Here is a 26,463-nt window from a genome sequence, read left to right as displayed (position 1 = left end):
GCCCAATCTCAAAGGTTATAATATCTCAAACAATTTGCAGGTGAACAAGTAGTAGTTTCGGCCCACAGATTTCAGTTTTTTCTATGCCATATCCCTGTGCTCACACCAGTTCATTTCTATGCAAGGCAACCCTGCACGACTTCTCAGGACAAGGGCATAACAGCAAGGCTCTCACACAAACTGCCAGCCCAGTCCAAGCAAAGCTCTTTCTCACCCTCATAAGCCAAACTTCACGGTCCATAGTTCTCACTGCATTCAGGTCTTTCAACTCTGACCAGAACACTCCATCAAGCTGTACTTACAGCACTGCAAGGCATCTGTTAGGCCAGTGTTTCAAATCCTTCCACATTCCCATTGCAAATCAGCTCCAAAAGGCCAAAGCCATACAGTCAGGTGTCTAGCAGCAACCCCACTCCTCGGTACCACTTTACTGTCGCAGTCCAGTTCGCATTGCTGGTAGAAATCACCCAACCAAGAGCAGCTTGTGGGAAAAAGAGGTTTCTTTTGGCTTATAGACTCAATGGGAATCTCCACGATGGCAGGGAAAACGATGGCATGAGCAGAGGGTGAACATCACCCCCTGGCCAACATAAGGTGGACAATAGCAACAGGAGAGTGTGCCAAACACTGGCATGGGGAAACTGGCTATAACACCTATAAGCCTGCCCCCAACAATACACTCTCTCCAGGAGTCATTAATTCCCAAATCTCCATTAGCTGGGAACCTAGCATTCAGAACACCTAAGTTTATGGGGGACGCCTGAATCAAACCACCACACCATACCTCTGTAGTTAATGAATAATCCAGAGTACCTGTGTCTACATATGACTGGCTATTTCTTTTTCTCTCTAAAATCAAATTCCCACCACTCAGAGATAAAGAAGACATTCGTAGAGCTTCAGTTCAGCATTTTTAACCCTAAAATTTCCACTTGAAAAGCCAGCCCCAAACACAGAATTCATTTCCCACAGCATAATGTCATGATTGTGGAGGTTTGGTAACCCAGGAATGTGTTTATGAACACTCAATTCTAGTTATTCCCCACTTAGCTTTTTAAATATTTTATTTATTTATTTGAGAAACAGAGAGCAAGAGGGAGAATGGGCACACCAGGACTTCTAGTCACTGCACATGAACTCTAAATGCATATACCACTTTGTGAATCTGGCTTTATGTGTATACTAGGGATTCAAACTTGAGTCCTTGGGCTTTGCAGGCAAGCACCTTAACCAATGAGCCATCTCTCCAGTCCTCTTCATTAGCTTCTAATGGCTCACTTTTGCATAGCAGTGCTTTAAAACAACATAAGTAAAAGTCAGTTATAGCTTTGAAAATTGAGCAAATTATGCATTTGGCACACTGAAAGAAAAAATAATATCTCCCTTCATGTAGACTGTGGTCACAATTCTTACGACTTTAGAGAAAAGGAGTGCGCCTGTGCTGCACGTGCACACAGGGGCTCAAGGGCCCAGTCCTGCCCCTGCCCTCTTCAGACTTCAGTCATCTACTGTGGGTTCTTTCTCTTCCAGAAGTTTCTCAACTGACTTCTGTAAGCCATGCCTTCAGTTTAGCAAGGTCCTCAAGGCCTGAGGTTGCTGCTGTCTAACCCTGTGACCCACCTTTCACTTCCACAGGCTGTGGCCCTAATGTGAAAACAAAACTGCTGACCCTAGGATGTGGGGGGCTTCTCTCAGAAGCAACTGTGGCATGTAATCATTGTGCCCTCGATGCCTTAATATTTCATTTCCTTTTTTCTCCTCTGTCTCCAGAAAGAGCTTTCTGAAGAAGTCAGCCAGAATTGTAGTCGGGCTGAGATTTCTGTGCAAATCCACAATGCCACATGCACAGTGAGGATTGCAGCTGTCACCAGAGGGGGCATCGGGCCCTTCAGTGAGCCAGTGAAAATATTTATTCCTGCGCTGGGTGAGTATGGGGCCCTGTTGATGTAGTGTGATCTTTGCAATGACACCTGATTAACCAAAGCAGAACAAGGCCAGAAAGAATTGCTGCAAATAAAAATCGTTCTCTTTCAAGAATATTTTTATTTATTTATTAGAGAGAGGGGGAAGAGGGAGAATGGCCACACTAGAGCCTCTGGCCACTGTAGACGAACTCCAGATGCATGTACCATCAAGTGCATCTGGCTTATGTGGGTTCTCAGGAACCAAACCTAGGTCCTTAGGCTTCGCAGGCAAGTGCCTCAATCACGGAGCCATACCTCCAGCCCTTTCCTTTTTTCTTATTCTTTCTTTTTGTGTATGGTATGTGTGTATGTACATACACATGTCATGGTATGTGTGCGCAGAGGTCTGAAGATAACCTTGGGCTGTTGGTCCTCATCTTCCTCCTGATTTGACACAGGGTCTCACTGTTTGCCACTGTGAACACTAGGCAAGCTTGTCCTGGCCATGGGACATTGGGATTACAGATATGAGTGCTACTTGCATCCAGCTTTATAAGCACTTAGGGATCCGAACTCCCTTTGTCAGACTTACACAGCAAGTGCTCTTAATCACTGAGCCATCTCCCCACTGATGCAATGACACACTCACTTCAAAAGACCCCTACACTTGTGGGTTCTCCTACCATTATTATCAGTGCTGATAGCCTGCTAGGAAGCTTAGTTCTTTTGGAATACCAAATCTGATTTTCTTGCTGAATTTCATTTAAGGTATACAGAACTGGATTTAGGGCAGTCATTACTGCTAATCCATAGCTGGCTGGCACTGTTTACTTGGTGTGTTTGTTTTTCTCTCTGTTAAACAGTGCTGCCCGCCTTGTTTTTACCCACTCAACCCTTAATAATGTGCTTTGTGAGTTGGTCAGCACAGAACAGCAAGTGTTTCCTATAGAAACTGTCCTCACTCTGTCCTGAGCTGACTGAGCTAAATGGCCAACCATGCATGCTGGCCCTTGCATGTTGTTGGAACATTCTTTGGCAAGGAGCCACCATGATACCCCAAGTGGCTCAAATGCTATCCTTATTTTAATAGATCAGGGGAAACAACTTTGTTCAGACTCCAAGCTGTCTAGGTTATTTGATGTTAAACCAGTCATAAAATCCACGTGCAGCCATGTGTATCATTATGACTTACACATTTACAAGTTCTTGCCAAACATGGCCTTTGCACTCAGTAGCAGATGAGACTTGAGAACCAGTGATTATGTTTCTGTCTGACTTTCCCCAAGCAGGCTCTACTTTATAAGGTAGATTTGGGACCGTATTACCTTCCTTCAGCCAGTAGACTCAGTACCTGGGGAGTGTAGTTATTTGTGAGGGGGAGACAATGTCTACCTAGAAGAATCCCAAAGACAATGAGATTCTGGTTCTGAGACACAACTTTGAAAAATCAGGCATTAGCCAAGCATGGTGGCTCACACCTTTAATCCTAGCAGTCAAGAGGCTAAGGTAGGGTAGCCTGGGCTACAGAGTGAGATATAGGTAGGTTGGACTACAGTGAGACACTGCCTCAACACCCTCCACACAAAAAATCAGAGTTTAAGACCACAAAATATTCTTTTTAAACATAATAAACTCCCTAAACTTTGTTTACTTGTAACAGAGAGAGAGAATATGGGCATGGCAGGGTCTTTTGCAGTATCTGCCTTTCATGGGTATTGGGGAATCAAATATGAGCCAACAATTTTTTACAAATAAGCATCTTTAACCACTAAGCCATTTCGCCAGTACAAAAATGTTGTTGCTCACTACTTATAAGTACAAATGTTTGATATTACAGAATTTCTAGATTACTGTTTATTATTATTACTTTAATTTATACTTTATTTTAGAGAGAGAGAGAGAGAGAGAATGGGTATGCCAGGGCCTCTAGCCACTGCAAATAACTCCAGACCCATGCACCACCTTGAACAGCTGGCTTATGTGGGTACTGGGGAATCGAACCTGGGTCCTTGGGCTTCACAGGCAAGCACCTTAACTGCTAAGTTATCTCTGTAGCCCTAATTTTATTATTTCTTAAAAAAAATTTTTTTTTTTTTTTTCGAGAGGGAGAGAAACAGTAAAAGAAAGAGAATGGGTGTACCAGGGCCTCCAGCCACTATAAACGAAATCCAGATATTTGTACCACCTTGTGTGTGTGGATCATATGGATACTGGGTCCTTAGGCTTCATAGGCAAGTGCCTTAACCACTAAGCCATTGCTCCAGCCCAAATATTATTATTATTATTATAAAATATTTATTTGAGAGAGACAGAATGAATGAGTATGGGTATACCAGGGCCTCCTGCTACTGCAAATGCACTCCATACACATGGTCCACTTTGTATGTCTGGCTTGACCTGCAAATATTTTTAAAGTTTTGCTATACAGGTAGATCTTGCTTTGCATAGCTCCAGTAGTTGCATCAGTTACCACTCTTTATTTATTTATTTATTGGTTTTTCGAGGTAGGGTCTCACTCTAGCCCAGGCTGACCTGAAATTCACTATGTAGTCTCAGAGTCTCAGGTTGGCCTTGAACTCACAGTGATACTCCACCATGCCTGGCTTGTTCCCACACTTTAAATAACACCCTAACAATATATTTCAAATTTTAGTTCTCCTCCTATATTAACTGCAATAGTATAAAGCATAAAGTAGCTCTTTAGTCCACAGGTCACTGCACAGGTAACCAGTGTTATCATTACCATGACCGGTCACATGGTTTATTTCAAATTCTGTTGGTGGCCAGCATCTGTGCCTTTAGCTCACGCAACTAGCAAAGGCCCTTGTCCACGTGGCTTCTCAGTGACAAATCTACATGACTTTTACAAGCATGGATTGGTGAACAAAGGTGAAAAGGCAACTTTGAAATGAAAGAGGTTATGTTAGAATTGAAATTCAAATGGAAGGTGAGTAGTGTGTGAGGTATTGACACTGCCATTGTTTGAGGGACTCAAGTTGTACAGCCTGAGCAAATGAGTAAAGGCCAACTTATTTACTGACATAAGCACAGTGATGTGACAAAACTAATGATATTATCCCATAGAAAGAAAGATCTATTAAAAAAAAAACTTTACATTATGGGCCAGCAGACATAGCTCAGGGATAGAGAATTTACCTAGAATTCATGAGAGCCAGGGTTCTATTCCCAGCACTGGGAAACAAGCAAACAAAAATAACAACAAAAGGGCTGGAAAGATGGCTTAGTGGTTAAGGTGCATGCTTGCAAAGCCCAAGGACCCAGGTTCAATTCTCCAGGTCTCATGTAAGTCAGATGCACATGGTGGCACATGCATCTGGAGTCTGTTTACAGTGGCTGAAGGCCCTGGTGTGCCCATTCTCATTCTCTCTTTCCTCTTTGTCTCTAATAAATAAACAAATAAAAATAAAATCTTTAAAAAAAGAAAACAAGCTAGGTGTGGTGGCACATTCCTTTAAAAAGAAAAAAAAAATAACAACAGCCTGGCGTGGTGGCACACGCCTTTAATCCCAGCACTCGGGAGGCAGAGGTAGGAGGATGATTGTGAGTTCAAGGCCACCCTGAGACTACATAGTGAATTCCAGGTCAGCCTGGGCTAGAGTGAAACCCTACCTTGAAAAACAAAACAAACAAACCAAAAAAAAAAAGGCCCTACCTTCACATTAAAGGAGTTCTGAAATGTTCCTTACAACAATGAAAGCACAAAAGATAAAATGTTGGAATAGTCTCCAAACTTGAAAAGGATTGTAACAACTCTCTGAAACACAGAAAACTGTCTTGTCTGTTTCCTAAATTACATAACTAGAAAACAAAAACTTTAAATTTCTCTTGATGTTTACTCTTTTGGGATAAATGAATGAACTTTGGTTCTTGTTTCCAGTGTTTTAAATTGAGGAGCACCAGCCAGCTGGTGGCACAGGCCCATAATCCTAGCACTTGGGAAGCTCAGACAGGAGGATGAAGAGTTTGAGACCAACTAAAGCTACATAGTGAAACCCTGTCTCAAATGAACAGTGCACCAAGAAAATAGTAATTTCGCTAATGTTTATATTCATTTATTTAAACATTTTATTTATTTGCACACAGAGAGAAATAGAAAGAAAAAAGAGGGAGGGAGAGTAAGTGTGCAGAGCCTCTAGCTATTACAAAGGAATGCCAGATAGATGTACCACTTTGTGCATCTGGCTTTATGTGCATGCTGGGAACTTGAACCCAGGTTGTTAGACTCTACAGGCAAGTTCCTTAACCGCTGAGCCATCTCTCCAGCCCTTTATTTTCAGTGTGTGTGTGCACACATTTATAACCAATATGGAGAATTTCGTACTGGCTGTTGTATTTATTTGAAAGCAAATGACTTTAATTCCTGAACCATCTCCCAAGTTTCCTATTGACGGTTTTTTTCTTTACTATTTTATTATGTATGTATTTGTTAGAGAGAGAGAGAGGGAGAGGGAGGGAGAGGGAGGGAGAGGGAGAATGGGCACACCAGGGCCTCTAGCCACTGCAAACAATGCAATTCAGATGCATGTGCCATCATGTGCATCTGGCTTACATGGGATCTGGAGAATCAAACCTGGATTCTTAGGCTTTGTAGGCAAGCACCTTAACCACTAAGCCATCCCTCCAGCCCTATGACTATTTTTAATTGAAAAGTAAAGAATGGTATACATGGGGCTGGAAAGATGGCTTAGTGGTTAAGCGCTTGCCTATGAAGCCTAAGGACCCTGGTTCGAGGCTTGATTCCCCAGGACCCACATTAGCCAGATGCACAAGGGGGCGCACACATCTGGAGTTTGTTTGCAGTGGCTGGAGGCCCTGGCGTGCCCATTCTCTCTTTTTCTCTCTCTCCCTCTTTCTCTCTCTCTCCCTCTTTCTCTCTCTGTCACTCTCAAATAAATAAATAAAAATGTACAACAACAACAAAAAACTTTTAAAGAATGGTATACATGCATGGTTTCAGTGTATATAACTGTAGAATGCTAAATCAAGCCAGTGTCATGAATGATCAAGAGACTGCACAGTTTCTGCTAGCACAAAGTAAGGACTGCCTGCATTCATTGGTCACAAAGGAGTTAAGGATTATCCAGATTTTCAAAGCTTTTGACTAGCTGCCCTTCACTAGATAAGCCAATGTTTCTTATGCATTTTGAATGGCAGAGGAGTGTATAGAATTGTTGATTTGTTTTGTACCAGGTCGGGTAGATTACGCACCCTCATCAACTCCAGCACCTGGCAATGCAGAGTCCCTGCTCATCATCCTTGGCTGCTTTTGTGGATTTGTTTTAATTGGGTTTATTTTATACATTTCTCTGGCCATCAGAAAAAGAATCCAGGAGACAAAGTTTGGGTAAGTTTCCTAGTTTAAAATGTTAGCCCATTCATCTTTATAGTGTTTATAGAGGCACTTTCATCATGCCAGATGATAATGCCTCTCCCATTGGGCAGGCTTCTTGCCTCACACCAAAAGGGGTGCCTTGTCTCATGTAGACCTTGGCATCATACTGCTTCCCTGCCAGTCCCTGCACAGACAGCCAACAGCAAGAACCAGACCTGCAAAAGGCTCTTTTACAAATAGCCTCCCTAGACTTCACTGTGCCAGCTGGGTGGTATTAAATAAGGACTGTTATTAGTTGTCTTAAAAATTATCTCAATTATTTTAATTATTTTATTTAATGGGGGCACTTGCTACTCCAAACAAATTCCAGATGTGTGTGCCTGTGTGCATCTGGCTTTACATGGGTACTGGGGAATTGAACCTGGGCTTGTAGGGTTTGCAAGCAAGTACTTTTAACCTCTGAGCCATGTCCCCAGCCCCAAATCTCAATTATTTTTATTTTTTTAAAAAGCATTTTATTTATTATTTGCAAGCAGAGAGAGAAAGGAAGAGAGGGAGCATGAGCATGCATTGGCATACCAGGGCCTGCCTTTGCAAACAAACTCCAGACACATGCCACTTTGTGCATCTGCTTTTACATGGGTACTAGGGACTCAAACCTGGGATGTCAGGCTTTGTAAGGAAGCACCTTTAACTACTGAGCAATCTCTCCACCCCCTTCAACTATTTTTATTTTTATTATTATTATTTATTTATTTGTGTGTGTGTGTGTGTGTGTGTGTGAGAGAGAGAGAGAGAGGGGGGGGGGGGAGAATGGCATCCCAGGGGCCTCTAGCCACTGTAAACAAACCCTAGACAAAAGCACCACCTTGTGCATCTTGCTTAACATGGGTCCTGGGGAATCAATCTTGGGTCCTTTGGCTTTGCAGGCAAAAGCCTTAACTGCTAAGCCATCTCTTCAGGCCCCCTCAGCTATTTGGTTTTTTTGTTGTTGTTTTTTGAGGTAGGGTTTCACTCTAGTCCAGGTTGACCTGGAATTCACTTTTTTTTTATTCTGAAATATAAATTTATACAAATTTTGGAATACAATATTGCAAAATGTGGATTATATTTAACTGTTAACCTTACAATTTTTAAAAATATAGATGTAATTTCAAGAATTGCTTTCACTTAGACATGAATAAACTAATCACTCTCATTTGCATAAGTCTGTAAAATCAACAATTAATTTAAAAAACCCGTACAAACCAATGTTAGTTTATGAGCTATGCAAAGACAAGAATCCACAATTTTCAATTCTATATTTAATGAAATCTGGAATTCATTTTGTATTCTCAGGGTGGCCTCAAACTCACGGCAATCCTCCTGCCTCTGCCTCCTGAGTGCTGGGATTAAAAGCATGCACCACGACACCCGGCTGTCCTCACTTTTTTCTTTGTTCTTTTGTTTTCCCAGGTAGGGTCTCACTTTAACTCAGGCTGACCTGGAGTTCTCTATGTAGTCTCATGGTGGCCTCGAACTCACTGTGATCCTCCTATCTCTGCTTCCCGAGTGCTGGGATTAAAGGTGTGCGCCATCACACCCAGCTCCCTCACTATTTTTAATGTACAACCTCAGCATGTTTAATTGAAACTAAAATTCCTCCAAAATCTGAAACTTTTTGAGAGCTAACATGATGCCACATCATAAAATTTTGCTTCACCCACAAAATTATACAATTATTATCTAAAATTACCTTCAGGCTACATATAACCTTGATGGGAAATGGAAATGAAATTCATGTTTAGGCTTGAATTGAGTCCTCACCAAGATATGTCATGTCTATGCAAGCATTCCAGAATCTGAAAATGCCTGAAACTTCTAACACCTCTGGTCCCAGTCAGTTATTTTTCTTTTTAAAAATATTTTACTTATCTATTTATTTGAAAGAGAGAGGCACATAGAGAGAATGGGTGGCCATGGCCTCTAGCCACTGCAGATGTACTCCAGACACATGTGCCACCCTGTGCATCCAGTTGTACATGGGTACTGGGCAATCGAAGCTGGGTCCTTTGGCTTTGCAGACAAGCACCTCAACCACTAAGCTATTTCTCCAACTCCTAATTTTTTTTTTCAAAAATCATCCTTTTTTTATTTATAAGGAAATGCGAGAGAGAGAATGAGCACACCAGGACCTCTTGCTACTGCAAATGAACTTCAGATGCATGTGCCACTTTGTGCATCTACCTTGATATGGGTATTGGGGGAATCAAACCCAGGCCAATAGGCTTTGTAAACAAGCACCTTTACCACTGAGTCATCTCCCCAGCAAAGTTGTTTTTCTAATAGCGAAAATGTTGTATTTGAACATTCAAATTTTTAAAAACCTTCTTTTTCCCCTCTGGTCTCCTTTGGATATTAAAACCCTCTTTTCTTTTGCCAGCACTAATTCTGTCACTTCAGACAAGCCTTTTAATGTTTTCCAGATTCTTTGGTATTTTCTGTGGCTGAATGATCTCCAAGGTTACTACCAGGTCTAATTGCTATGAATCTGAATTTAGAGCTTTATATTCTGTCAGCAATTAAGAGATGCCAAGTTTTTAAAGAAGTTGATGTTCTTTCTTGTTGTTTCTTTTTCTTTTTCTTTTTTTAAGATAAGAGTCTCTAGCCCAAACTGACCTGGAATTCATTGTGTATTCTCAAGCTGGCCTCAAACTCATGGTGATCCTCCTACTTCTGCTTCCCAAGTGCTGAGATTAAAGGCCTGTGCCACCACAGCCAGCAAGAGGTTAATGTTTTTTACAAAGTATAGAAGAATTTAATTTGTGTCACCAAGCTAGATTTCATTGTTAGTACTATTGAAACAATAGTCATTATAGAGTGATTCATAGTTATATTTGCTCAATATCACCTAAAATGTAGGGTCAGTTAAGATAAAACCAAGAGAGTGATGGCCAGTGCTCCCACAGAGGTTCTGAGCTCTCAGGAAAGGCAGCTCACAGCTAAGACTATGCTAGAGTGGGTGATACAATGCAAAGAGATGCCCTGTTGTCTCCTGAGACTTGCTGAATTCTGTAGGCAGCACACAGCAGCACTGTTCTCCCTGGTCTCCTGAGATCAGTACCTTTCAGTTGTTGCTTCTGAAGTGCCTTTCCCTCCAGCCCCCATGGAGGGCCTTGCTTTAGTCTAAGCTGACCTGGAATTCACTGAATAGTCCCAGGCTGGCCTTGAACTCACAGTGATCCTCTTACCTCTGCCTCCTAAGTGCTGGAATTAAAGGCATGCACCACCATGCCTGGCTCTGAAGTCTCATCTTTTTTTCTTTTAAAGATTTTATTTTTATTTTTTTATTTCTTTATTAGAGACAGAGAGAGGAGGAGACAAAGTGTGAGAACAGGCACGCCATGGCCTCTAGCCACTGCAAACAAACTCCAGATGCATGTGCCACCATGTGAATCTGGCTTACATGGGACCTGGAGAATCGAACCGGGGTCCTTAGACTTCGCAGCCATGCACCTTAACCACTAAGCCATCTCTACAGCCCTGAACTCTCATTTTGACTCCTTCTTTCTTGGCTTTTCTTTAGGAGGAAATTAATTGTTTTTGAATTTTTTTGTTTTTTTTTTGAGGTAGGTTCTCACTCTTGCCCAGGGTGTCCTTGAACTCACAGCAATCCTCCTACTTCTGCCTCACAAGTGCTGGGATTAAAGGCGTGAGCCACCATGCCCAGTTTGGAAATTTAATTTTTTAAAGACATGTCATGAAATGGTATTGATTCTAGTTTAAAAATACATTGAAGATGAAATATTGAGATGAAGCTCTTCCATAATAATACTGACTACAACATTTCTAAGAATAATTCCAATAGGTAATAGATATAAAGACTTTTTGTAAGAAAACTATCAAACTATACTATAGTGCAAAAGCCACATGAAGAGAGAGAGGGAGGCTCAGTATTGTCAAGAGAGCAATTTCCCCCATTTTAGCCACAAATTTAATATAGTAACCATCAGAATTGGTACTGAGCCAGTCTTTTTTAAAAGTTATTTTTATTTATGTATTAGGAGAGAGAGAGAATGGGCATGCCAGGGCCTCCAGCTACTGCAGATGAACTCGACACACATGCGCCACCAAGTGCATCTGGTTTATGTGGGTACTAGGGAATCAAACTTGGGTCCTTAGGCTTAGCAGGCAAATGCCTTAGCCAGCAAGCCATCTCTTCAGCCCCTGAGTCATTCTTAAACTGTGTCAAGCTGATTTGAAATTTATCTTGGAAAATCAAATGTACAGTAACATCCAAAACAGTTTTGAAAAATCTAAGTTTGAAGGGAAGGGACTAGTCCTCCTAGATATAAAAGCGTGTCTGTGAGGAGTTGGTAGAGCAGAACCCAGCCCATGGGCAGTTCAGGATGCACAGAGTTGAGTACAGGTTGAGAATGACATTTCAAATCTGGAAGAAAGAAGAAATGTTCAAAACCAGACCCCACTGTAGGCACTCGGTAGAAATGAGGCGGACAGAGGAAGGCTGTCCCTGTGAGGATTCTCGACTGCATCTGTGAAATGCAGAACAAAATGCTCCCTGTGAAAGTATCTCTAGCGGCTGAGCCTTCACCACCTCATCAGCTCAGCACTGAAATAGACGGTACATACTAGCTGATGGGTGTAATAATCTGGGAAAGTTGTAGAATTTACCAAAAGTGGGATTGTGAAATATTGTAAAGATATTAACAAGAATCCAATACTATGTCACTTATATAGCAATAAAACTTTCTATGAGTCATTAAGTTCAGCAGATGCTTTAAACAAGTGAAAGGCTGATAACATACTTTATTTATACTGACATCATCTTTATGAGATGTAATTGTTTTTTCTTTGTGTGAGCACTGTGCTGGGCATGGTAGGGCATGTCTTTAATTCTGGCACTTGGGAGACAGAGGTAGGAGGATCTCTGTGAGATCGAGGCCACCCAGAGACTACATAATGAATTCCAGGTCAGCCTGGGCTAGAGTGAGACCCTACCTCAAAAAAAAAAAAAAAAAAAAAAAAAGATCAAGAGCTGGAGAGATTGGCTTAGTGGTAAGGTACTTGCCTGCAAAGCTAAAAGACCCAGGTTCTACTCCCCAGGACCCACATAAGCCAGAGATACAAGGTGGTACATGAGTCTGGAGTTCGTTTGCAGTGGCTAGAGGTCCTGGTACACCATTTCTTTCTCTCTCAAATAAATAAATAAATAAATTTTTAAAAGTTTAAAGGGGCTGGAGAGATGGCTTAAAAAGGCACTTGCCTGTGAAACCTAAGGACCCAGATTCAATTCCCCAGTACCCACATAAGCCACATGAACAAGGCGGTATTTGCATATGGCTTTCATTTGAAGTGGCTGGAGGACCTGGTGTGTTCTCCCTCTCTCTCTCAAATAAATAAGTTAATAAAGTATAAAAAAATCAAAACACACCGGGCATTGGGGCACATGCCTTTAATCCCAGCACTCGAGAGACAGAAGTAGGAGGATCACTGTGAGTTTGAGGCCACCCCCTGAGACTACATAGTGAATTCCAGGTCAGCCTGGTCTAGAGCGTGAGACCCTACTACCTTAAAAAGCAAAACAGAAATCCAAACTTAAGAATCAGAATAGGGCTGGGGGATATAGCTCAGCAGTAGAACACTTGCCTAGCATGTATAAGGCCCTAGGATCAATCCTCAACATCACATGTAGAATTATTTATTTGAGAGAGAGAGAGAAACAGAAAAAGGCAGATAGAGAGCCAAGAGTGAGTATGGGCATGCCAGGGCATCCTGACACTGCAAATGAATTCCAGATGAATGTTCCACTTTGTGCATCTGGCTTTTATGTGAATACTGGGACATTAAAACCTGGGCCATCAGGCTTTGCAAGCAAGCCTTTAACCACTGAGGCATCTCTCCAGCCCTAAACGAGATGTTCCATCTACCTTTTGTTATCCACAGCTTACATTGTATAATGCATCTGTTATAATCAATGTGCAAGTATTGATAAGTCATTAATTAAAATTTCTACTGTGTTCAGGTTTCCTTAGGTTTTGCCTAATGTCCTTTGCCCCAGAGTCCTCATTGCATTTAGTAGTAATGTTTCCTTGGATTCCTAATGGCTGAGGCTGCTTCTAAGAGTTTTCTTGTCTTTGACAACCTTGACAGTTTTCAGGAGTGCCTGTATTGGAATTTGTCCAGTGTAACTCATGGTTAACATGGGGTGATGGGTTAACCAGGGGGGTACGGAAACCAATGTGCTATTTCCAGCATGTCAGGTCAGGGGTGCATAGTGCCAACGTGATTTGGCACTGTTCATGTTGACCTTCAGCCACTGGCTGAGATAGTGTTTGCTAGGTTCTTCTACCTTGATCTTATTTTCCTCCCTTTCCTTTGGAAGCAAGTTACTAAGCACAGCCCACACTTCAAGTGAGGAGTTCACTAATGAGTTCAATGTGTATATAAATTATTTAGAATTCTTCTCTCCTATTTGTTTGGAGTTTTTTGTTTGTTTGTTTTTGAGGTATGGTCTTGCTCTAGCCAGGCTGCCCTGGAATTTACTATGCAGACTCATGTTGGCATCAAACTCTCAGTGATCTTCCTACCTCTGTCTCCTGAGTGCTGGGATTAGCGTCATGTGCCACCCTCCCAGCTCTTCTCTCCCATTTAATCAGTCATATTTATACTAGCATAGACTCATGGATATTTATTTTAGACTTGATTTATTGCTCAGTTATTTGTTCATTGAAAACTGACCAGTTATTCTTTGCTATTAAGTGATGTAACAGATATATATTATGGTATGGTATGTATGTGTGTGTATGTGTATGGGTGTGTGTGTATGTGTGGTGCTGGGAGGTAAACCCAGGGCATTGAGCATGACAGTACTACCACTTACACCCTCAGTCTGTTCCTCATGATACCTGGACAGAATTGTTTGGATATCACCAAGTAAGCCAAAATTAAATAAGGAAAAGAGCCTATTTCTTCTAGTGGGAAGTGTTTTCCAGTGTATGCTTGCATGGTTCTGTTATGGGGAGATGAGCATCAAGCCCAGAGCCTCATACCTGCTAAGCAATCACTCTTCCATTGAACTACATCCCCAGCAGGGGGCGTTCTGTTGCAGGAGAGCCCTGCTGAAAGGTGATGTCCTTGTTGAATCAGCACCTGTCTCAACAGCTTATTTTTATGGTGGATGTTTTTATTTTCATCCAGGAATGCATTCACAGGAGAGGATTCTGAATTAGTTGTAAATTACATAGCGAAGAAATCATTTTGTCGACGAGCCATCGAACTTACCTGTAAGTTGACTTTCATTTCACTTTTTGAGCTGTGATTTATTTCTTTATTATTTTATTTTAGAGAGAGACAGACAGAGGGAGAGACAGAGAATTGGCACTCTGGGCCCACAGCCACTGAAACCAAACTCCAGACGCCACCACCTAGTGGGCATGTGCAACCTTACACTTGCCTAACCTTTATGCGTCTGGTTTATGTGGGATCTGGAGAGTCAAATGTGGGCCGTTAGGCTTCACAGGCAAGCACCTTAACTGCTAAGCCATCTCTCCAGCCCTGGGTTATGTTTAATAGTGGTGAATCAAGAAAAAAAAATGACCAACAAGCTTATAATAAAAGCTAAGAATAGAAGAATTTTTAAAAATATTTTTTGTTTGGGCTGGAGGGATGGCTTAGCAGTTAAGATGTTTGCCTGCAAAGCCAAAGGACCCAGGTTCAATTCCCAGGACCCATGTTCCAGGTGCACAAGGGGCAGCATGCATCTGGAGTTCATCTGCAGTAGCTAGAGGCCCTGGCATGCCCATTCTCTCTCTCTTTCCCTCCATCCCTCCCTCTCCCTCTGTCAAATAAATAAAAATAAAGGTGTGCATCTCCACACCCGGCGTGTGTGTGTGTGTGTGTGTGTGTGTGTGTGTGTGTGCGTGTGTGTATGTGTGTGTGTATGTATGTATGTATGTATATGTATATGCATTATTTATTTGCAAGGAGAGAGAGAACAGGCATACTAGGGCCTGTAGCTGCTGTAAATAAACTCTAGATGCATGTGACACTTTATGTATCTTGCTTTATGTGATTACTGGGGAATTCAAACTCAGGTTGATAAGCTTTGTAGGCCTTAACCACTGAACAATTTCTCCAGCCTTAGGGGAATATTTTTCAAGTTTTCAGTTTTTAAAGTATTTTATTTATTTATTTAAGAGAGAGAAAAAGAAAGAGGCAAATATATATAGAGAGAATGGGCAAACCAGGGCCTCTAGCCACTGTAAATAAACTCCAGATGCATGTACCACCTTGTGCATGTGGCTTATGTGGGTACTGGGGTATTAAACCTGGGTCCTTAGGCTTTACAGGCAGATGCCTGAATTGCAGAGCCATCTCTCCAGCCTATTATTTTTATTTTAGACAAAGGCTTGCTATGTAACCCAGGCTGGCCTCGAACTCACAATCCTCTGCCTCAGTCTCTTTTTTTGTTTTGTTTTGTTTTGTTTTTTGAGGTAGAGTTTCACTCTGGCTCAGGCTGACCTGGAATTCACTATGTAGTCTCAGGGTGGCCTTGAACTCACAGCGATCCTCCTACCTCTGCCTCCCAAGTGCTGGCATTAAAGGTGTGTGCCGCCATGCCAGTTCAGCCTCTTAAATTTTTTTTTTTTTTTTTTTTTTTTTTTTTTACTTATTTGCAAGCAGAGAGGGAGAGAAGAGAGACAAACAAAAAAAAAAAAAAAAAGGCACTCTAGGGCCTCCAACTGCTACAAGTGAAATATGCCACTTTGTGCATCTAGCTTTACATGGGTATTGGGGAATCGAACCTGAGTTTTTTAGCTTTGCAGGCAAGCATCTTAACCACTAAACCATTTCTTCAGCCCCTATTTATTTATTCATTATTTATTTGGTTTTTCAAGATAGGGTCTCACTGTAGCCTAGGCTGACCTGGAGTTCACTAAGTAGTCTCATGGTGGCCTTGAACTCACAATAATCCTCCTACCTTTGCCTCCCAAGTGCTGGGATTAAAGGTGTGCACCGCCATGCCCGGCTTTTTTTTTTTTTAAGCAGGGTCTCAGTTCTGGAGAAATGGCTTAGCGGTTAGGGCATTTGCCTACAAAGCCAGAGGACCCAGGTTCGATTCCCCAGGATGCACATAAGCCAGATGCACAAGGTGGTGCATGCATCTGGAGTTTGTTTGCAGTGGCTACAGGCCCTGGCATGCCCATTCTCTTGATAGATAGATGATAGATAGATAGATGGAGCACTTGAGCTGCCTCTTTCTCTCTCAAATAAATAAATTTTAAAAATAAATGATAAAGCAAGGTATTACTATAGCCTAGGCTGACCTGGCAGTCACTCTGTAGCCAAGGTTGACCTTGAACTGTCAGCAGTTTTCCTATCTCAGGCTCCTAAATGTTAGGATTACATGAGTGAGCCACCACGCATGGCTCTGCCTCGGCCTCTCAAGTGTTTGGTTCACAGGTGTGCGCAGTCTCCCTCTAGTCCAGGCTGACCTGGAATTCACTGTGTAGTCTCAGGGTGGCCTTGATCTCACGGTGATCCTCCTACCTCTGCCTCCCAAGGGCTGGGATTAAAGACGTGTACCACCATGCCCGGCCTTTTAAAACATTTTTTTTGTTAATTTTTAAAAAAATTTTTATTTATTTATTTGAGAGTGATAGAGAAAGAGAGAGAGAGAGAGAGAGAGAGAGAGAGAATGGGCGTGCCGGGGCTTCTAGACACTGCAAACGAACTCCAGACACATGCACCCCCTAGTGCATCTGGCTAACATGGGTCCTGGAGAATCGAGCCTCCAACTGGGGTCCTTAGGCTTCACAGGCAAGTGCTTAACCACTAAGCCATCTCTCCAGCCCTTTAGGATGGACATTTTTAAATATTTTTTTTTGTTCATTTTTTATTTATTTATTTGAGAGCGACAGACACAGGGAGAAAGACAGATAGAGGGAGAGAGAGAGAATGGGCATGCCAGGGCTTCCAGCCACTGCAAACGAACTCCAGACGCGTGCGCCCCTTTGTGCATCTGGCTAACGTGGGACCTGGGGAACCGAGCCTTGAACCGGGGTCCTTAGGCTTCACAGGCAAGCACTTAACTGCTAAGCCATCTCTCCAGCCCAAGGATGGACATTTTTAATGTTCACAAGGTTTTCAGCAACTAGTGAGTAGATGGTCACCTGTTGCCATGGAGATCTCCACTGGCTGTTAGCAGTGGCCTGAGTGTTTCCAGGTTCTTGGCACCTTATTTAAAGGATTGGAAAAGGTGCACAAAAAAACAAAAAAAAATGAAGCAGCAAGAAACTATTAAAAGCAAAGTGATAGTTAAGTTTTGAAACATTGCCAAGGGAGCAAGCAGACCACTTGAATGGGAAAATAATCAAGGACACCAGGAAGGGGGTTTCTTTTGCTGAAGTCCAGGAGAAGGAAGGAGCTGGTTTCTAGGGGTGTCATTTGTGCAGTGCTCTGGTTTGATTGACATTTTGGGTTCTATAACCTTTTCTTTATTGTTTATGTCCCTTCCTGTGGTGCCTCAGATCTCAGTCAAATGTACAACCAGGCATACAGAAGCATCAGACGCTAACTAGGGGATTCTCACTAAAAAGTTCACTCAGAGGACAGTTTGACTTACTGTTCATGCTCCCAAGACCAATCCAGGGTGGGTGGCTTTCCAGTGTTCTGATACTGGATGTGTCTAAGAAAGGTATTTGAATAGAAATGGATACAAATAATGGTCATGGGGAAGGAGAAACTGATTTCATTGTTTGAAGTGGTCAGTAGAGGGGTTCCTAGGTTACCAACAGGCCTGCTATGTACATTGTTTCAGGAAAGGGGTGTGTTATTATCAAAGCCAAGCAAGGTCCCAGACAGCTGAGCTGTTCCCTCAGCTGCACTACTGGAAAGCTGGAGTTGAAGCTGTTGTTTAGAAACCAGAGATAGGGCTCCACAGCGCCCTGAAATGCCAAGGGGAAGAGGAACCTTCTGGTGATAGGAGATGGGGGAGAAGTCAGGGATTGAGAGGAAGCAGCAAAGCAATGGACAGAATCTTCAACCTCATTTCCTGTTTTCCTGGCAACTAACTCAAAGGACAATTTTCTAACATGCATTGTAACAATTATGGTTAGAATTTTGCTGAATCAGAGATGAAGGGAGGCATCTGGTTAGAGGAGGCGGCAAACAGATAGTGTTCCTGAGCAAGTTCAGAAACAGCAGAGGAAGAGTGTTATCATATTCATGAACAAAAGTAAACAAAGCAAAACAAGACAAGGAGTGATACATCCAGGCTGGTATGAAAGAAAAACTCATTTGATGTAGAGCATTATTTTTTTTTAACCTGGGCATGGTGGCATACTCCTTTAATCCCAGCACTCAGGAGGTAGAGGTAGGAGGATTTCTGTCACTGTGAGTTCAAGGCCAGTCTGAGACTACATAGTCAATTCCAGGTCAGCTTGGGCTAGAGCAAGATCCTACCTTGGAGAAAAAGAAGAAGGAAAAAAAGTCTTAAAAATTTATTGGGCTGGAGGGATGGCTTAGCAATTAAGGCATTTGCCTGCAAAGCCAAAGTACCCAGGTTCAATTCCCTAGGACCCACTTTAGCCAGATGCATAAGGGGGCACATGTGTCTGGAGATCGTTGGCAGTGGCTGGAGCCCTGGCACACCCATTCTCACCCTTTCTCTCTCTCCCTCTTTCTTTGTCTAATTAATTAATTAAATTATTTGCAAGCAAAGAGAGACCGAGACAGAAGGAGAAGAGAGAGTGCACCACTTCATGCATCTGGCTTTATGTGGGTATTGGGGAGAAGAGCCAGGGTCATTAGGCTTTACAGGAAAGTGCCGTTAACTGCTGAACCATCTCACCAGCCCTAGATGGTTCAGCAAGCGTCTTAATCACTAATCCATCTCTCTAGCCCTCAATTAGAACTTTCTGTGTCCTCATGATGAGGTGCCACCCAATGTAATGCAATAGCTTGTTTTGTGGATGTTTCCTATGGTTTATATGTTTCCTTCATTGGCTGGAATGGGAGGGAGAGGAGGTACCCTCGTGGCTCTTTCATATGCCATAGTTAGGAATACAATTCTGCATACCCCACCATGGACTTGTTTTCCTTACTCTTGTAAATCGAGGGCAAACCTCTTCTGCATGACAGCGGCTAGTACATGGGGGACTGAAGTAGGGTTATGATTTGTAAAATTCATGGCTAATCTTGCCCTGAAGGATCAATTTTACTTTGCTTAATCATAGTAGAATAAAGTATGATGTCATAACTGGCATATTTGAAAAAGAAAGAATAGATACAAAATGAAAAATGCTAAGTGTATTATTTACAGGACATTAGATATACTTCTGGCAATATTGAAATAGAAGAAAGCACACTGATAAGTCTTCAATGAACCCTGTTATTTCTTTTGTAGTGCACAGCTTAGGAGTCAGCGAGGAACTGCAAAATAAACTAGAGGATGTTGTGATTGATAGGAATCTTCTCATTCTTGGGAAAATTCTGGGTGAAGGTAAGCAGTTTGAAGTGGATCGTTTAACATGTGAGGCAAAAAGCATTTGAGAAGAATTTGTTATGTGTATTTATTGAACAAAATACTTTTATAGCTTGGAGTTATAATTACTACTAATTCTGCTTAATAACTTAAAGATTTTTGAAATGCAGATTTTTTTTTAAAGACAGATAATTTTTTTTCAAAACATATTTGAAATGTGTAATGGACTAAAGTAATAGGTGGAAAATTTAATGACATATGGAAAAAATCACTTTGTCCTGATATTTATTTTTTCCACTTTTCATAAGTGGGGAGAAGGCTCAGTGGATAAAGTGCTTGCTGAGTAAAGACAAGTTCTGAGTCCAGGTCCCCAGAACCACTGCAGCACAAACATCGGTAATCTCAGCGTGCTTACAGCCAGAAGGGGTGTGGGACAGGAGAATCACTTAGCCATTCACAGTCCAGCTAGCCTGGAGAATGCAGGAGTGAACAGTGTCAGACAGAGCCTGCCTCAGGCACGGCGGAAGGAGAGGACCAACACCTGAAGTGATGCTCTGACCTCCACACATGCCCCATGGCACACATGCACACACACACATATGAACAGACACACACATACACGTATCAAACACACATCAAAAATAATTCTTTAGGGCTAGGGGGATGGCTTAGCAGTTAAGGCGTTTGCCTGCAAAGCCAAAGGATCCCAGGTTCGATTCCCCAAGTCCCATGTTAGCCAGATACACAAGGGGGTGTACATGTCTGTACAGTGGGTGGAGGCCCTGGTGCACTCATTCTCTCATGCTCCCTCCCTCTTTCGCTGTCAAATAAATAAATAAATAAATAAATAAATATAAAATATTAAAAAATATTTTTAAAAATAATTTACTCACTTATTTTTTTAAATTAGTTTCTATCTTCTATACTGGTGAAAATGCTCAAAATGATAATGGTCAATGTCTGTATGGAATTCAAGACTTTAGGTGGCATGTTCTTCAGAAAGCCTTTCAACTAAGGTTACCTTGACTTCGTGGAAAATAGCTAAACTGTTCTATCAACAGACTAGCTCCTCAACTGACAATGTGAACCACTCATTCCTTGAAATGCCTAGTTCTTCGGTTTCTTTTGTGAAACTTAGATTTGACATACGAAAAGGACATCCACAGCCGCTAGAACATAACAGTAGTAGGCTTAGAAAATATTAATTCCCTATCGTCATTGCAGAGATTATAATTGTTAATTGGTGTTCTTTAAAGTTGCCTAGTTTTTCAGTTGATGTTCTTGGCACTTTCCTTATGAGTTTAATAGAAATTAGAAGGAAAATAAGTACGTAATTTTAAGATTTAATTTTAGCATGAATTATAATGTTATTAAGACCATACTTTGCACTGGGGATGTAGTTCAGTAGTAAAGGGCTTGCCTGGGTTCCAGCTCCAGTACTGGGGTGAAAAAGACTGGATGCCCTATGAACTTTAATAACACCATGTTCTCCTGTGTCTTGGGGCATTTATATGCTTAGCAAACTGACTAGTTAAGCAGGGTTTGAGCCACTCATGCCCATGACAAGCAGTAGACCATCGCATGACGTACACCTCGGGTATGCAAGTGAGAGAGGCCTGGGCAGGCTGTGCCCTCGGCCTGTGGACGAGTCACTCTGGGGCCACATGAGAATTGCAGGGCTGGCGCTGTGGTGTTGCTGTGGTCAAGGGACTCTGTGCAGCATCCATATGGCTGTTCCGCTTCACAGGAGAGTTCGGCTCAGTGATGGAAGGGAATCTAAAGCAGGAAGACGGTACTTCTCAGAAGGTGGCAGTGAAGACGATGAAGTGTAAGTTATGAGTTCTGGGACCCAGCCCTGTGGACGCCTCAGTATCAGGTGTTGCATGCAGACCAGTGGCAATGTTCTGATCTTGGTTGCTGATGGCCCAGATGACATATGGACCACTAGTCTTCAGGGCAGAGATACCATAGTAAGCTCTGCATAAAGTCATGTGTGATCTATCTGTACACTCAAAGGAACATTTGTTACCTTTAGCATCTCTATAATTCACACACACACACACACACACACACACACACACACAATTGAGTAGAACTAATAAGCCAAAGTAAGGCATGAAGTCCTAACTAGTGGTAGCATTTGATCCCAGGGGTTGGTCTGGCTGCTCTGTGGTGTGGTGGAGCTAGTTCTCGGAGTAACTTGCTTATGAGTCACATGGTGCTAATTATGAAACACTGAAAGGCTGGCCACTGGCCTCAGAATCTCCATGAAGTTCCGTAATTGAGTCCTTGTGTAGCATGCACAAGGCCCTGGATTTGATCCCCAGCACTGTGAAAGATAAAAAATAAAATATAGGGGCTGGAGAGATGGCTTAGCAGTTAAGCACTTGCCTGTGAAGCCTAAGGACCCTGGTTTGTGGCTCAATTCTCCAGGACCCATGTAAGCCAGATGCACAAGGTGGTGTATGCATCTGGAGTTTGTTTGCAGTGGCTGAAGGCTCTGATGCACCCATTTTCTCTCTCCCTCTTTTTATGTCTGTTGCTGTCAAATAAGTAAATAAAAATAAACAATAAAATAAAATATAAAATAAGGTGAAATATTGGCCATTTAGAAGAGGGCTTGTTGGACTGTGAAACCAAGAGTTCTTGATGCTGTGTCCAGTGCTTGAAGTTCTCCACGGGATGATATAGTCACTTAGTAGTGCTGGCTGTCTGGGGTGGGGGGACTCAAAATAGATGATATAGGAAAATGTATGTTTCAAAGTTAAAAAAATAAAAAAGAATCCCCAGGGGTGTCCTTGGAGAAGGGTTTGCAGGCAGACCCCTGTCTCCTGTTATGCCCACCTAGTGCTTTGCAGCAAAGGGAAGAGGTAAGGCCAAAGTTGGCAGACATGTTATAGGTGTGAAGGTTTGAATATGTGTTTTCTAAGTTTTATTTGCTAGGGAAATCAAAATGTAGTAAATCCAGTAAACACTTAAAATGGTGCAGACAATGGCTAGATGCCCTCATGTGTTATTTTGATTATTAGTTATATCCTGTCAGAGTAAATTCCCTAAGACAAGCATGGCTTTATGTTTCATCTGTTTTTAAATGTTTGTTTTATTTATTTATTTGAGAGAGAGTTGGTGTGCCAGAGCCTCCAGCAGCTGCAAATGAATTCCAGATACATGAGCCACTTTGTGCATCTGGTTTACATGGGTCTTGGGAAATGGAACCTGGGTCCTTTGGCTTTGCAGGCAAGCATCTTAACTGCTAAGCCATCTCTCTGGCCCTCTGTTTGTCTTTAATTACAGTAAAATATACATAATGTAAAGTTTACAATCTTGACCATTTTAAGTGCACAGATCAATGGCATTAAGAACCTTCACATTCTGAGAGCCAGCCTGGTGACACACACCTTTAACCTCAGCACTCGGGAGACTGAGGCAGGAGAATTGCTGTGAGTTTCAGGTCAGCCTGGGCTAGAGTGAGATCCTGCTTCAAAAAAAAAAAAGAATGTTCACATTCTTCTTCTTGCATACCCATCCCCACCCCACCGTCATCTCCTCCATTCATGCAGTTCCAAAGCTTTTGAGCTCACCACTCTCCTCCCCAGCCCCAGTAAACCATTCTGTTTTCTATCTCTGAATTTGTTGCTCTAGGTATCTTCTAAAAGTGAAACCAACATTATTCATTCTCTTGTTACTGACTTGTTTCATAAAGCACAATATTGAAATTTAAATATTTCTCTTAAAAAACTTTGGTATGTGAACGCCCCCAGCTCATAAGGCATGAGTGGACACCAGATGGGCTGGGCACAAACCTGTGGAAAGGAAAGGGTGTGGCATTCTTCCTTTTCTAAGGCAAAAGGGCTTGTGATTGATCAGTTCACTTTGGATTTTTGGGTCTTTTTATTTGTTAAAGTCCATTCAGCTGTGTTTTAAAATGTTTATTTTTATTTATTTATGAGAGTGAGAGAAAGAGGAGAGACAGACAGAATGGGCATGCCAGGGCCCCTAGCCACTGAAAACAAACTCCAGATGCATGTGCCACCTTGTGCATCTGGCTTACATGGGAACTAGGGAATCGAACCTGGGCCTTTAGGCTTCTCAGGCAAGTGCCTTAACCACTAAGCCATCTCTTCAGGCTCATGCAGTTGTTTAGTTGTTATTATGATTATTTTGTCTTTTGTTTTTTCAAGGTGGAGTTTCACTATAGCCCAGGCTGACCTGGAATTCATTATGTATTCTCAGGGTGCCCTTGAACTCACAGCGATCCTCCTACCTCTGCCTCCTGAGTGCTGAGATTAAAGGTGTGTGCCACCACACCCAGCCCATTCTGTCATTTTTAAGAGCAGTTTTAGGTTTGTAGACAAATTGGGCAGGAAGGAACAGAATTTCCATGTGTTCCCCTTTGCCTCACACACAATTTCCCATTGCTACACTAAACATCCGTCTTTCATTAAAATGACAGTGTTTTACATTGGATGGAGCCACACTAACACATTATTAAGTGGAATTCTTCACACTAGGGTTCACTCTTGGTATTGCATAGTTCTGTGGGCTTGACAAATGGGTCACTGCCACGTGCCCACCATCCAGTAGCACAGAGTAGGTTCACAGCCCTGAAATGCCCTGTGCACCGCCTGTTGGCCTCTCTTCTGTTCCTCTCTTCCCCAACCCCTATTCATCTCGTTCCTATTTCCTGGTTTTAATGTTTTTTGCTTTTGTTTGGGTGGGATTGTTTGCTTGTTTTATTTGCTTTTGGAGACGGGATCTGGTTCTGTACCCCAGGCTGACCTTGACCTCTGAAGTCCTACCTCAACCTCAAGAGGACTAAGAATATAGACATGCGCTATGATGCCTGGTCTGGTTTTAGTTTTAAAGACAAAATTGCTGTGGTCCTCTCCCACTCTTAACTGAGCCAATTATGCCTAACATGTTCCATCTGTTCCTTTAGTGGACAACTTTTCCCAACGGGAGATCGAGGAGTTTCTGAGTGAGGCGGCATGCATGAAAGACTTCAGCCACCCAAATGTCATCAGACTTCTAGGTACCTCAAGGAAGTACAGGGCTGGGGGCAGGGGCTTGGGTAAGCCACTGTGTGCTGCAGGGGGAGAAAAAAAGCAACTCTGGTCAGATAAGTTCATAGCTGCCAAGGTCCAAATTTACAGCACTGGGTTTTTATTCAGAAGATTCTTACTATGGTTTTATTTTCTGAGGTCGGTAGTGAAAAATGAGTTTGTGTTTCCTGGATACTGATTAGCACAGGGATGGTCAGAGTCCACACAGATCTAGAGGACTATGAGTTCAGGTAGACCCAGTGACTCAAAGGTAAGACAAGAGCTAGTCATGTGACCATCTTGTGGCCTTAAGTTTATCTATGAATTGCATAGCAGTGGAGTAAAGCCAAAAAAAGTACAGATTTCATAAACTGTCTTTGAGAAATGATTTATGAACTAATTTGAAAGTAATGGTTTTATCATAGCACACTGATGATTTCATGTAACATGACTTGATGTAACTTAGCTTTGTAATTTCATCAAACAAGACAAGTTATCGGTGTGTGCTGGGTAAGAGACACTATTCTAAGAAGAGAGGCACTATCTGAAAAAGTGTAATTGTCTATTTGCTTTAATTTTTTTTTATTTTTCTGTCCTTTGGCTTTATCTATAATAAATTCTTTTGGGATGTTTCAAAGTTTGCTATGATTCCTTCTGCAAAGAGATGTGAAAAGTAAGATTTGGATATATTATATCAGAGAAATGGCTATTGCTTGCAGCTATTGGCTTTAGCAGACTAGAAGAACAATTGCACTTTGTTTAACTAAGTATGAGTACTTCACAAGCCTAGAATCAGATGACAGGTTCAGTTCTAGAATTCCACGGCAGTATTGTAACTTCTCCTTTCAATAACCAGAAATTTTGGGAATAGTATTTAACCTACAGGTCTTCCATATTTTAATAATTTTAAACACCTGGTTGCAATAGGCTTTTTCACATGAGCGAGTGTTTAACTGTCACATGAAGCTAGTTTGCCCTCAGATTCTAATGAGGGCACCACCTCTCAGCTACTAGTCTAACAGAAGTGTCCTGGTTTTGAGTTGTCTGTCCTTGTGACAGTTTGATCTTTGAATGCTCTGTGGCAAAGTCTGGCCTAACTTGAAAGAAATTACACTAATTTTTTTTTAAAGGAGTGTGCTTGCTGTATATTCTAGGACACACTGTGAAAGTTGGAAAGATTTTTTCTTGTTGTTGTGTGTGTGTGTATGTGTGTTTTCACCTCTTAACCTGGAAGCATGTGGCTCCAATTTGGCCAGTGGACCTCTAGGGCTTATTTATTCACGAATAACAAAGACTCTTTGTAACTGGCTCTGTGTTTAATTTCAGGCGTATGTATAGAAATGAGTTCTCAAGGCATCCCAAAGCCCATGGTGATCCTACCCTTCATGAAATATGGGGACCTGCACACCTACTTACTGTATTCCCGGTTAGAAACAGGACCAAAGGTAACAGTCTGCTTACATTACCTCTGCACCCCTCTCCCAGGGCTTTCATGACAGATCCAGAAGAGCCCTAGCTTCTCTTTTTGGAAAAATGGGAGAGAAGGTCAGGACAGGACCTTGCCTGAGTGCTCCCTATGCACGACAGGTTGACCTTTGGCCTCCATCCTTCCAACAGACCTGTCTGTGGGTGTTAATCATTCTGACTTCGTGGCGGGAGGAAACCAGCCGCTGAAAGGCT

The 26,463-nt window shown here is 42.1% G+C and overlaps 1 protein-coding gene across 1 annotated transcript in view; it reads left to right on the top strand.

The window, feature by feature from the left end:
- Mertk (MER proto-oncogene, tyrosine kinase) overlaps positions 1-26,463 on the top strand; it is a 136,734-nt gene that overhangs the window by 93,425 nt on the left and 16,846 nt on the right. The window contains exons 9-15 of the mRNA XM_045147566.1: positions 1,771-1,924; positions 7,116-7,269; positions 14,455-14,540; positions 19,664-19,759; positions 21,489-21,569; positions 24,681-24,773; positions 26,110-26,228. Of these exons, the coding sequence (XP_045003501.1) occupies positions 1,771-1,924; positions 7,116-7,269; positions 14,455-14,540; positions 19,664-19,759; positions 21,489-21,569; positions 24,681-24,773; positions 26,110-26,228 (783 nt within the window). The remainder of the gene's footprint in view (positions 1-1,770; positions 1,925-7,115; positions 7,270-14,454; positions 14,541-19,663; positions 19,760-21,488; positions 21,570-24,680; positions 24,774-26,109; positions 26,229-26,463) is intronic.

This window comes from Jaculus jaculus, chromosome 4 (genome assembly GCF_020740685.1).
Source record: "Jaculus jaculus isolate mJacJac1 chromosome 4, mJacJac1.mat.Y.cur, whole genome shotgun sequence".
Classification (NCBI taxonomy): Eukaryota; Metazoa; Chordata; class Mammalia; order Rodentia; family Dipodidae; genus Jaculus; species Jaculus jaculus.
This window is presented reverse-complemented; position numbering and strand designations above follow the sequence as displayed.